Genomic DNA, 12,548 nt, shown 5'->3' with positions numbered 1-12,548 from the left:
AATATTTTTATATTCCATATAACACAGAGATCCATACTAAAAAGGGACTGAAATATTTTCATATAAAATATACAGTTCATAGCAACATTATTCATAATACTCACGAAGAGGAAATAGCTGTCACTTGAGATCACTATCAATTGATGAAATGAAGAGCAAAATGAATTTTTCCCATTTGAAACCATTCACAAATAAATAGGAATAAAGTACTGATGTATACTATATCGTGGGTGAAGAAGTTAAATATAGATAAACCTTGAAGATATTCTAAGTGAAAGAAAACTAGTGGCAAAATTCTACATTTTATTATTTCATTGAGAAAAATATATATATGAGGCAGATTCATACACAGAAAATAGATTAGCTATTAGGTTGTGGTGATGGCTGTAGCTATAATAAATATGGGTATAATTAAATCAAGCTAAAACTTGATTTAACACATACATTCATAATGTATGTATATGAAGAGTAAAACTCAATAATTTAGCTTGAATTCAAAATGTCATAAAAATACCTCTGAAATTACTCCTGAATGAAAATAGTGGTTTAATATTAGTATTAAACCATTATTTAAACTACACAATTGTTTGTTTTTATGATGAATTATATGTAAATTATATCTTTTAAGAGTCACTAGAAATATAATATCCTATGTATTTTTAGTACTTTAAGCTTTATGTTTTTTAAATACAAGAAAAATACTTACTGTTCAGAACATTATAAGCTGTTTTACTTCCTTAGAGAAAGCAGAACCAATTAACAAAATAGGAAGTAATGTGGCCTAAGATTGAAGGGCTAGAGAAGATGGTCATATGGGTCCCCATCTAGGAATGCAATCTTGAGCAACCTGCTAACACTCTTCTTTGGACTCCTGGGACTTGTATATTTGAGCAGGCAACAATTTTCATGCTGATCATTTGCTTGGCCAGTTTCAGTTTAGAAGGGATCCTGAGATTGATGATTCTTTAAGTTGACTTTGGAGGCTAAACTCTGCAAATGCCAAAGGAATTGACCTTTTATAGATTAAAGAACAATTTCACTAACCTGCTTTCTGAAAATTCTGAAAAATCATCCTGAAGCTCAAACTTGTGTAGAACTTCTCCAATTAGATAGCCACTGGAAAATGCCTTTGCAAATGACTTGGGAGCTGAATTTTAAAACATAGAGATTAAAAAATAATAAGTACAATATTGCACATAAATTTTCATAATGTATGTATATAGAGAGTAAAACTCAATAATTTATCTTGAACTCAAAATGTCATGAAAATACCTCTGAAATTATTAGTGAATAAAAATAGTGATTTATTATTAATATTTTACAAAGATCCCCAAGTACATAAAATTCAATGTGTGATAATGTACAGAATTTTGAAAGAAAAGACAACTTCTGAGCAAAATAAACAAAGAACTCACCAAATTTATAAATAAACTTATATGTAACAGTCTTTAACTAGAGTATTTAAAAAAAACTCAAGTTACCTACAGAAACTGTGGGTCATGATAGCAAAGTTTGGCAAGTGAGGTGCAGTCTAATGAATTTAAACCTTAAGACTTAATTTTAACTTTGTTTTAATGGAAATTTAACGAAATCATCAGCACCTTTTCCAATAAAGCCTAAAGAACATAAGAAAATTTTCATTAGTGTTTCAGGGGTTTTCATTGTTGCAATTGTTCCATCTAGGCAGTGATGGAGAGGCAAAGAGGAAATAAGCTTTGGAGCCAGAGACATCTGCATTGGAATCCTGACTTGTTCCTTTATTAGTTATGCCACTTTTGACAAACTGCTTAGCTCTGGGGAGCTTCTGGATCCTCATATCTAGAAAAAAAGATAATTAAACGTCTATCCTAGAGAATTATTTTGAAGTTTAGAGGTGAAGTATGAGAATTGCTTGGTACCATACCTGCTATAAAGGAGACATATAATGATAAATGATGAAAAAAAATTTCAATGTAAGCATTAAGTGGAATTTGCTAGCTGCTGGGGGGTGGGAGGAGATGAGACACTCATTGATTCTCAGGGGTAACTCCTGGCTCTGCACACAGGAATTATTTTTGGCAGTGTTAGAGGACCATATAGGATGTCATGGATTGAACTCAGGTTAACCATACGAAAGGTAAGCATCCCATCTCTTGTAATATCGCTCCAGCCCCAGAATTTGCTAACTTTATGCATATCCATAGTTTGGGATATCATGTTTTTCTTATAAAATAAAGATATAAGTTCAGATCATATTGAATAATAATGTGCAAAGTTTGTTATGAAATAAAATGTGTTATCACAGAATAAAGTGTGCTTTTCTCAAATGATTTCAAATTCCTCCAGAAATCTTCAAACATTTTCCTACAGAGTCTTTCATCCAATAGCAATCAAAGAACAATACATGCCAGTGCAGTATCACAAACTCAGATTGCTTTTTTTTAAATCTATTTGGCCAATTACGGGGTGATTGATTGAATATGAATAAGTAGCACTCAGGGTTTGTATAATTGATGTGTCGCTGCAGCAGGATGAGTATTCATAAAGGTCACTATATACAACTCATATGGAGAAAATTACCGATTATAAAAATACAATTCTTTTGCACATCTGATTCCAGCCCACCAACTCAAGCCCAGATAAATTTCATTGAGACTTTCCTAATATCTGGTCCCTAAATATATTATACACCAAAAAAATCAGTACTTAAATTGAATAAATATAATAGCAAAGATAATTTAAAAGATGTCAAATATTCCCACAGATTCAGTTTAGCTTAGGATGTCCTCGTGAATTACCTAAAATTAGAATTTATTGCCTATGCAAATCTTTCATTTACAATAAGAAGACACAGAAGAGTAGGAAACCATCAGGGAGGAAAAAAAATGAGCTGGCCTATGAATCATTTTAGCCACATGTAAAAATATGAAACTTTCTCACGCTCCAAGAAAATGCAAATTTTAGTAATCTAAACCTATGTTCAGCAACATAGTAGAGAAGGGACATTACACTTATTCTTAAAGTTTAGAATCTGGCACCTGTAACTGCAGATTTTAGCAATTTTTTAATAGGGGTCATTATTAGTAGTTCTAGGGTGTGGTTGCAGTGGGCGCCACAGTGCCGGGAACTTAACTCAGGGTTCCACCCACGTCAGTCATTTGCTTTATCAATTGAACCACGGAGATACTTTTTTTCATCCTCAGCAGACCAATTTTATCATAACTTTAAAACTATCCAGGGAAGAATGCTATTTCTTTTAAAATATTATACATTCTTTCAGAGTTGGTGATTTGATTCCTTTGCACATCAACTTATTGTGATGTATCTTAACGTGACTCTCCAATAACACCATAGAGAGAATATCTGGAGAGAATAGGTATTAAGTGTCTCTTGAAGCACCCACTAGCAGAAAGTGGAATTCATGGCACGTCTGAGCTCTGTACCTGAGCCAGTTTTATGGTACTGCTAGATGCACCTTTCCTTTGTAGAAGAAGGAGGGCTGCCCGTCGTAACCAAGGCACAGCACTGTCCTGGCTCTAACACGACACCACCTAAATAAAACGGTGCTCTGTGGGGCTTTGAAAATGAGGAGGATTGGCTTCATTTTACTCTAAACACAGTCTGTCATTTAGCAAATGTCCTTTGGTGTCATACAGGAGTAGTTTCAGTTCCACCTTCACTTGGAAGAGCAACAATCCTGGCCTATGTTATCAATCACCCTGAAAATGTCAAGAGTACTGACAGAGAGAGCCCCGAAATTGTGGCGGCGGGCGTGCAACCACTGCAAGCACAGCAAGCACAGCGCAACAACAGCACACATTTGTAAAACCAAGCCACCTCAATAAAATCCTGGGGCGGGGGGAACAGCTTTTAAGTAAAGCCAAACAAATGCAGGTATAGAAGAAAGGCCAGGTGAATGTGCTTCACCCCAAGAGAGGCAAGTTGCCGCTGAGGGGTGGGAATGCCTTGGCTCCGCCAGACTTCGCTGTTCCTAGGGCACAGCCCAGCAGGCAGAGCTCGGCCTTGGCATTTTCCTGCTGGACACAATCAATTTCAAAGCACAACAGACAAGGCCGTCCTGCGACCCTGATAAATCAGAACAAAAACAAGGTTCCTCAGTAATCATGCCTGCACTTCAAAATTAGACCGTCAAAAACACGAAAAATGGCCAAACATTCCCCTGTTCTGGTTCACTCCAGTTTCCTTTCTCAGCCCCGGCTCTGACTAGCATCCTTCTTGCCTCTTCCTAGAAAATGTATGTGAAAAATCTAGGACATGAATTTTCTCTGCTGCTTGACAGGATGTAATTCGTCAGGAAGCACAGTTTCCTTACCCCTCCTTTGATTATTTTTGTTGCCAGATGCCGGGAGTCTCTTGTAACATCCTCTTAGTGAGAGATCTCCCAGTTCCCCATGGTAGGTGCTTTCTTTTACTTCACCAAATCCAGAAACCTAAATATGTTTGGTTACAGTTGTTTTCTGTACACCTTGCCCACTGGACTTTCATCCAACCCCCTCAAGTGCTAGTCTTCACTTGTGACTTCATATCTTAAAATTTTGACACCAGATTTTACTGCATTCTACATCTGTTGGTTTTGTTTCAATTTCTGATTGATGGCAGCAAACTCTTAATCAAGGAAAATGCTGAATTAGACAGATAATACTGATGCAGTACATGAGAAATAAAGTTATTTCTAATTACTGAATTCTCATGTGTGAGAAATCATGCAATTGAATCACTCAGTAAAAAAGAAGAAAAAATACAAGGTTATATGATATGGTATGATCATGAGCCAAGAAAAGTTTACAATACATTATAAAATATCATAGGCAAATAACTATTTAACAGGATATTTTAATACCTGAATGAAATTGAATAAACCATGATACTTTTGAAAAGACCTGGACATGAGAACTAATCAACAAAGGAGAATTATTGTACAAGAAAACATAAATAAAATATCTGTAGAGTCTGTGACAAATAGTAGAAAATAACATTCTCTAAAATGGGAAAAAAGCTAAAATTTAATATAAACAAATAAAATTAACCATCTATGTAAACCACCTAATAAAAATCCCAATTGTCAATCAGTATAGATTATCTTTCAAACCTCAAATAGTTAATCAGTTTTATTTCTTTACACATTCTGTAAACTATAATCAGAGATGGGTTAATTAAATTTACTCAGAAAATATACGTTTTAATGAATAATAAAGAATTTTTAAATACTGCTATTTCAGAAGTTTTGTAGAACTGAAAGCAATGGAAAACATCATTGAATAGAGTTTTCCCCTAACACTGGGGAGGAGAGAATCCAAGTCTTCGGGTCCAATACAATCTAATCCAATCTAATCTAGCATAGACTAGTCTAATTTAGTCTGCCACCAATATTTACAAAAATATCTCTAGAGAATAACAGTAAATCACATCATACAGAAGAGTGTGACTGTCACTGTCCTCCCATTGTTCATCGATTCGCTCGAGCGGGCCCAGTAAGGTCTCCATTGGAGACTTTGTTGTTACTGTGTTTGGCATATCGAATACGTCACGGGTAGCTTGCCAGGCTCTGCTGTGCGGGCGAGATACTCTAGCTTGCCGGGCTCTCCAACAGGGGCGGAGGAATCGAATTCGGGTAGGCCATTATGGCTGCGTGCAATGCAAACACCCTACCGCTGTGCTATCACTCCAAATAACATTCTCTAAAACAGAAAAAAAATGTTGAAATGTAATAAATTTTCTTATTTGAAAATATTTCAGCAGTATTTAATTTCTGACCATGGATGAACAAACTTATTTATAAATCTGATCTTCTCTGTGTCCACTATGCCACCAATATGGTTCATCATGTTCAACTGTTAGCATTATCTGTTTCCTCTTGATACTTATATATGGGTACTTTGGTTTATAAAATCAGCATAATTTAATTTCATTTAGTGTGAAATTAAAAGAAGTTCTATTTGCTTAAATATATAAAACTGAGCTTCCGAAATAATAAAACAGGACCAAAGTACCCACAGGACTTTCTCAAGATGAACAAATCCGTAAGATTTAATCCATACATTACTTTTACTTCATTCGCAAACTGTCAAATAAGAAACAGTTGTTTACTGTCACTTATCTGTCAAGCAGTGTAATAGGCATAATTCTAAAATCAGATATAGAAAAAAAGTTGAATAACTATGTATTATGTATCTAGAATCTAGTATTACATGTTAGGCCTTGTGGTAGATATTTTCACTTGCAATCCCAACTGATACCTCCCAAAATTTACAGTGATGGTCCTACTTCTCAGAGTACAAAACTGGAATCTGTGATATTATTTCTAGTTTGGACATTTTGAATGAAGATAGAGATACTTAATTTTGTCACTTTTCTCTTTATTGTATCTTGATTGCAATATTTAAGACTACTGAAACAATCTAAATATATCATAAGTATTTATAATTTTCAGTAAGGCCCCACTAAAATTCAAAAGACTATGAAATATCTTATACAAGCAGTTTTCACAGGATCTTTTGTACAATACAAGGAATTCACATATATAGAGAATACTCAGCTATGACAGTTTGATGTTGATTTCCTTTTACAAATTAATGAGAGTATTATAAAATAGAGGTAATATACATTCTAGAAACTAAAATTTTTTTGCTCTGTTTTGGTGTGAGGTATAACCCTGGATTATCTCACCTACACAAACAAGAACTCTACCACTGAACAATAGCTCCAGCCTCAAAATAACTGAGAATTCTTAAAGAATTGTATAGCAGATATTTTAATAACAACATGCTGCTTATTTTTCAGAGTAACAATAATATTTTGAATTTTGGATGCAATTTTGTTTTGAGAAACTCTTTGTATTCTAAGATATTTCATTAAGCATCACTTTTCAGAAGGATTTGTCAAGTTAAATTTAACTCACTGTAGTTCCTTAGCTTTGGTAAAATAGATTTGAATCTTCATATGTTGAGAATAATGAAGTCTCTGGAGATACCGAGGAGCTCATTAAGTACAGAGAGACATTTCTCAGAAAGGATTACATTATTGGAATTCATATACACACATATATGTATATACATATATTATGGCTGATATTCAGGGCAGTCTGAGCAACACAAAATTTAATATATTTTATTCAAAATGACTTGTCTTGCAGAAAATTCATAAGTTAGTTCGGCTTAGCTACTTCTCCACTGAATAAGCTAACATCTTTTACGATTTCATGGAGAATCACACTCTGCTTACTTTGTCCCAAATATGCAACAAATGGCATGGACACTAATAGCCTCACCTTGTTAGTTTTTTACCATTTAGGAGTTAGGGTATGTCTGTTGATGATACAACTTGCACAAGTGGCTGAATTTTGTACTTGTCACTTTAAATCCTTACCTAAAAGACCTCAAATACATATGGGGGGTTGAGTGGTTTTGCTTCTTTGCTTTTTGTTTTAATTTTTCCTATATATAAACTATTTTCCTTGAAGAAGTCAAATATCTAGTTTTGAATTCTAGAACCTACTAGTTGTCTGACCCTGGACATGTTATTCGCCTCTCTCAATCTCATTTACTAATCTGTACATCTGGGATAATGCTTATTTTTGTTTTTTTAAGGGGGATGAGGGATTCTAATAAGACAACCTCTTCACAGAACACAGCAAAATTTATGAGAGTTTTATAAATTTTTTTAAAATATATAACATACCCTCTTTTGTAAAAAAATAAATAGATTTTATTTGGAGTGTTTTTAACGTGTGGAGGGAGAAAGAGGGAGAGAGAGTAACATGCTCAAAAGAGAATGTGAGCTTCTCCAAGGGCGGAGAGAGGACACACACCCTACATTAGGTGTGAAAGCATGAAAGTACACATCTCAAGAAGGGAGATGAGGGCAACCCATGTGCTCAGGCACCACATGTGCTTGGCCACATGGGCTCGGGTACCATATGCACCAATATTCTTGAGAAATTTTAGCTAAACTTTTGGTAACATTACTGTTATTTGTTTTTCATTATAAATATTTCACATTAAAATTCTTTTTAGTTAAAATATTTTTGGGCCACACCTGGTGGTGTCAGAGTTTACTCCTAGCTCAGTGCTCTGGAATCACTTGTGCTTTAGGACACCATTATTCAGTGCAATGAATCAAATCTTTGGTAGGCTTTGTGCAAGGAAAATGCTTTACCCTGTACTAGCTCTCAGCACCTATTTTTTTCCCTTAATTTTAAAAATGCTTTAGCTTTTTAATTATATTTTTTATAATTTCTATTGTAATTTTTCCAGATTTTATTTGTAATACTAGATTTAATTTTATTTTAAAATTTTATGTTGAGGTTATTTGGGGAGAACCACACCTAGAGGTGCTCAGGGCTTACTCCTGGATATAGTCTCAGGAATCTCTTCTGACAGGGTTCAGGGTACCCTACGAGGTAACAGGTTGGCGAGGTACAAGACAAACCTGCTCTACTATCTAGCCCCATATTTTCAAATTTTAAACACAATATGGGCAATGAGCTAAGTAGCAGTTGTATAAAGTTAACAATATTCTCTTTCCCAGTGGTAGTCAATACTTACACATTGTTTTATTTCCACATAATTTTGTCCTAAATGTACCCAAACATCCATATATATGTTAACAGTTCATTCAGTGTATCTCTCTCTACATACTTCTCTATGATAATAAATAAACAAATGTACATATTAATCTCTTTGTGTATTTTCTAGTTTGTACAAAAATGGAATTACAGTAGACAAATTTTCCTTAACAGAAAATAAATTACTATATTTAGGCCAAACATTATAGAAAAAAACTCATTCATTCTAATGATAGTATAGCAATCCATCATATGAATCTACCTAAGCATTCCAGTATCAAAAGACTGCTTTAAGTTTTCTTCTTTTTGCCCCTAAAATTTATGTAGCAATGAATATTTTTTCAAATATCCTCATTGATGGGTGTCTTAATTTTGCTATGGTTTCCAAAAAAGGGAGATTTTACATTAACTGTAACCAGAACTATTGTAAATGCTTTTTACATTGATGATTTCAAGTAATCTTGACACAACTTGATGTATAGCATTATTACTCCTTTCTTGTTTTATTACTATCTAGTAGGAGTAATTCCTAAATAATTCTAACCCAAGCCATCTACCTCTGTACCTTTGCCCTTTTTCAGAAACTGCAAATTGCTTTACCGGAAAGTTGTACCCATTTTCAAGATAGTATCTCTAAACCATTCAGAACTTTCCACTGCCTGTAGAGAACATATCACCTAAAGACAATAGGGACCAACCACAGAGGACTTGCTTCCTAAGTGACACAGATCCTATCTGGTTTCTTTGCACACACAGCTCCCTACAGTTTGTAACGTCTTTACAATATGGAATTTGGGTACCTAGAGACTGTGTCTCTCCTTAAACTCCTCTAAGCAATAGGGATCAGGAAAGGGAGGTTCATTGCTGGTGAACTTCAAGAAATGTAACTGGAGGTGTCCCAATAATGAAGATGCTAACAGGAAATACAACGGCACTGCAAAAACACTACTTGGCACTACTTGGTCTAGCAAACACTGTGATGGCCTAAGATGGGGGTTGGCATTACAGCCCCTCCAGTAGCGATTTGCAGTATTATAGAGTGCCTCTGGGGAAACAAACTGCAAAAGTCTGGATTGAAAAGCCCTTGCCATGAGCAAAACCCCTAACAGTTGGGAAAACAAAAAACAAAACAAAACAAAACAAAACCCCAAATTTCTGTTGAAGAAACATCAGAATGCCTTGGAGATGGGCTAGTGTGCCTGCGCAGGAATTGTTTGACAGTTAGAAAAGCTGCCAGCGGAGTACTATGTAGCTGTTAGAAAAGATGAAGTTGTGAATTTTACATACAAGAGGTACCACATGGAAAGTATCATGCTAAGCGAAATGAGTCAGAAAGAGAGGGATAGACATAAAAAGATTGCATTCATCTGGGGGACATAAAGTAACAAAATAGGAGATTAATACCCAAGAATAGCCACGATCAGTACCAGGAGGATTACTCCATGGCTTAGAGGCCAGGTGGGCATTCTAGGGGAAAGGGAAGCTCAGATAAAGAAGGGAGCACCAAATAAAGAGTGTTGGGAGAATCCTCCCAGGAGGGGAGATACATGTTGAAAGTAGACTATGGACTGAACATGTTTGCCACTCAATGCCTCTTTTGCAGACCACAAGACCCAAAAGGAGAGAGAGAACAAAAGGGAATTCCCTGCCACAAAGGCAGGGTGGGATGGGGGGATGGATGTGGGAGGGATACTGGGATCGTTGGTGGTGGAGAACTGGCACTGGTGGAGGGATGGGTACTTGATTATTGTATAATCAAAACCCAAGCACAAAACTTTGTAAATCTACAACTCTACCTCATGGTGTTCCACTAATAAAAATTTTTAAAAAAGAAAAGAAAAGAAAAGAAAAGAAAAGCTGCCGGCTTTAGTAACGATAATTACCTCAACAGTGGGGAGACTGTGAAACTTTGAGTAGACACTTCCAGGATTAGGAAGAAACCGGGTTAGTGGAAAAGGTCAGCTAGGAGCAAAAATGAACAGTGACCAGAAATAAGCCCAGTTTGGAACTTCTGAGCACTAACTACGAAAATCTGTGTATGTGAACCTATGCCGCAGGATTTCTGACCCCTTATTTCCCTGTCCTGGTTGGCAGTGCAGTTCTGGAAAGTACGATGGGATCTTTTGAGACTAGAGGATGCACACTCAGGAAGTGGAACGCAACCAAGACACGCAACTAGTAGTGAAGTGGCTGATTCAAAGCGTCACATGTCACTGCATCCTGCTCGGGGTGCGAGGGTCAGACTGAGAGTGCAAAACACTCTGCAAACAAAGTGAGGGTCAGAGTGAGAGTGAGGAAAACCCTGCAGCCGTCGAGTCAGAATCTCTGCAGAGGGAGATGCTGGGAGAACCCTGCGACCTGTGCCAAGGGCTGCAAGACAGCCGCGGGAGGGAGTTTAGGGGACTCTGCGGAACACAGTTCCCAACTGCTCGACCCCGCCTGCTCTCGCCGCCACCTTCCCTCACAGGGACCCACTCGGGCTGCGGCCCCCGCTCGCCCCAGGGGCCGGGCCATGTCACTCACTCACGGTCTGGGACACCTTCAGATCCTGGTTGAGCCACTGGCACAGGATCTCCGACATGTTTCAGCCTGTACTTGGGACCCGCAGCGAGTGCTAGCTGGGAGCTTGCGGGAAATCAAGTCCTCCGGCCCGCGTCCTCCTGTTGCCAAGGGCAACTGTTGTTAAGGAAGCGTATCCAGGCCGGAACTAGACGGGCCAGGAGAGGAGACACCAGAGGCCTCCGCCGACACAAACTTCGTCAGCACGCCCCCTGTTGGCGGGTAAGACCTCACGGTGCTCGGGCTTCACCCCCGCCTTCCTCCCCATCACCCCCACGAACCTCCCAGGTACCCGCGAACCCAAACTCCGCACAATGCACAAAACTCCCAGGCCCCTCCCAAACCTACACATATAGGCCCGGGGAGGGGGGCAGCAAGTTTTGAGGTGAGGGGAACCCATAAGAAGACTGAGAGGTCTTGATTAAAGGAATCTTTTTCCTCTCCCCTATTTGTCCTTTAAGGACATCTGTGGACTAACTCTTGTGATGACAGTGGTTGTGTCTGCTGATTTACAGAAGACTACTTTCTACTGCTATGTTGCAAGCGCTACCACTACCCTACAATGCGTGGATAGGATGTGTTTATCTTCAGTACTTCAGCTGCTTAAATCCGCCCCCCCCATTCCCAGCAAGCGTTCAAATAATGTATATTTTTATATTGTTTTGAGAGATGACTATTTAAGAACCCTATTTTATGATTGTGTTTTCCATGAAAAAGAATATATTTTAAATTGAATTTTGATGCTCACTTTTCTGGTCAGAGTTTATTGAGGTCTCTTCTTCCCAGAGATCCTGACCTTGAGTTCTGACCTTGGTGCACTTTAAACAGTCCTGGGCTGGAGGTCACTGTCACTGTCACTGTCAGGCTGGAGGTCATGTTAGCAAAAATCCTTATTTCTTGGTATCTGATGGCTCTGACATGTCTACAAGAAGAACCATGTCAAATCAATTTAGTCAGAATCCCACTTATCCACGATAATGTTTCTTAGTAATTTTCCATCCTTTGGCTTCTAAAAGGACTTCTTGGTTATTTTCCTTGTATTCTAAGTTGAGCATGCTCTCTTCCCTTCACTGCAAAATATCATTACATTGTTTCCTTGAACTAAATCTATCTTTAACAAGTATCAGAAAAAAATGTAACAAATTTTAGCAGCTTAGAGTGAAAAAAAAGAAAAAAGTATATGTATATTGTATATACAACATCTTATATGTTTAAAATAATACATAATCTTTTATTTATGTTTCATAAATACCAAGAACTTTTTTCATTGAACATGCCAAATTATTATTTTTTTAATTATAGGAACAGTAACAGTAATGTTCTACTAGAACAAATGTCTCTTAAAATGTACTTGACTTAAGATTTTTGTGTCCTAATCAAATAAAAGTTTAAGCCCATTTTCCACTAATGGTTTTACTTTAGATAT

General features: G+C 37.0%; 1 protein-coding gene across 1 annotated transcript in view; it reads right to left on the bottom strand.

Moving 5' to 3' along the window:
• SPEF2 (sperm flagellar 2) overlaps positions 1–11,204 on the bottom strand; it is a 186,378-nt gene extending 175,174 nt beyond the window's left edge. The window contains exons 1-2 of the mRNA XM_056112166.1: positions 11,087–11,204; positions 1,045–1,147 (exon numbers count right to left, since the gene is read on the bottom strand). Coding sequence (XP_055968141.1) covers positions 1,045–1,147; positions 11,087–11,144 — 161 coding nt within the window. The 5' untranslated portion in view covers positions 11,145–11,204. The remainder of the gene's footprint in view (positions 1–1,044; positions 1,148–11,086) is intronic.
• Positions 11,205–12,548: the final 1,344 nt, after the last annotated feature.

Source organism: Sorex fumeus, unplaced genomic scaffold (assembly GCF_029834395.1).
Source record: "Sorex fumeus unplaced genomic scaffold, SorFum_2.1 ptg000015l, whole genome shotgun sequence".
Taxonomy (NCBI): Eukaryota; Metazoa; Chordata; class Mammalia; order Eulipotyphla; family Soricidae; genus Sorex; species Sorex fumeus.
The sequence above is the reverse complement of the archived record's forward strand: the minus strand, read 5'-3'. Positions and strand labels throughout refer to the sequence as shown.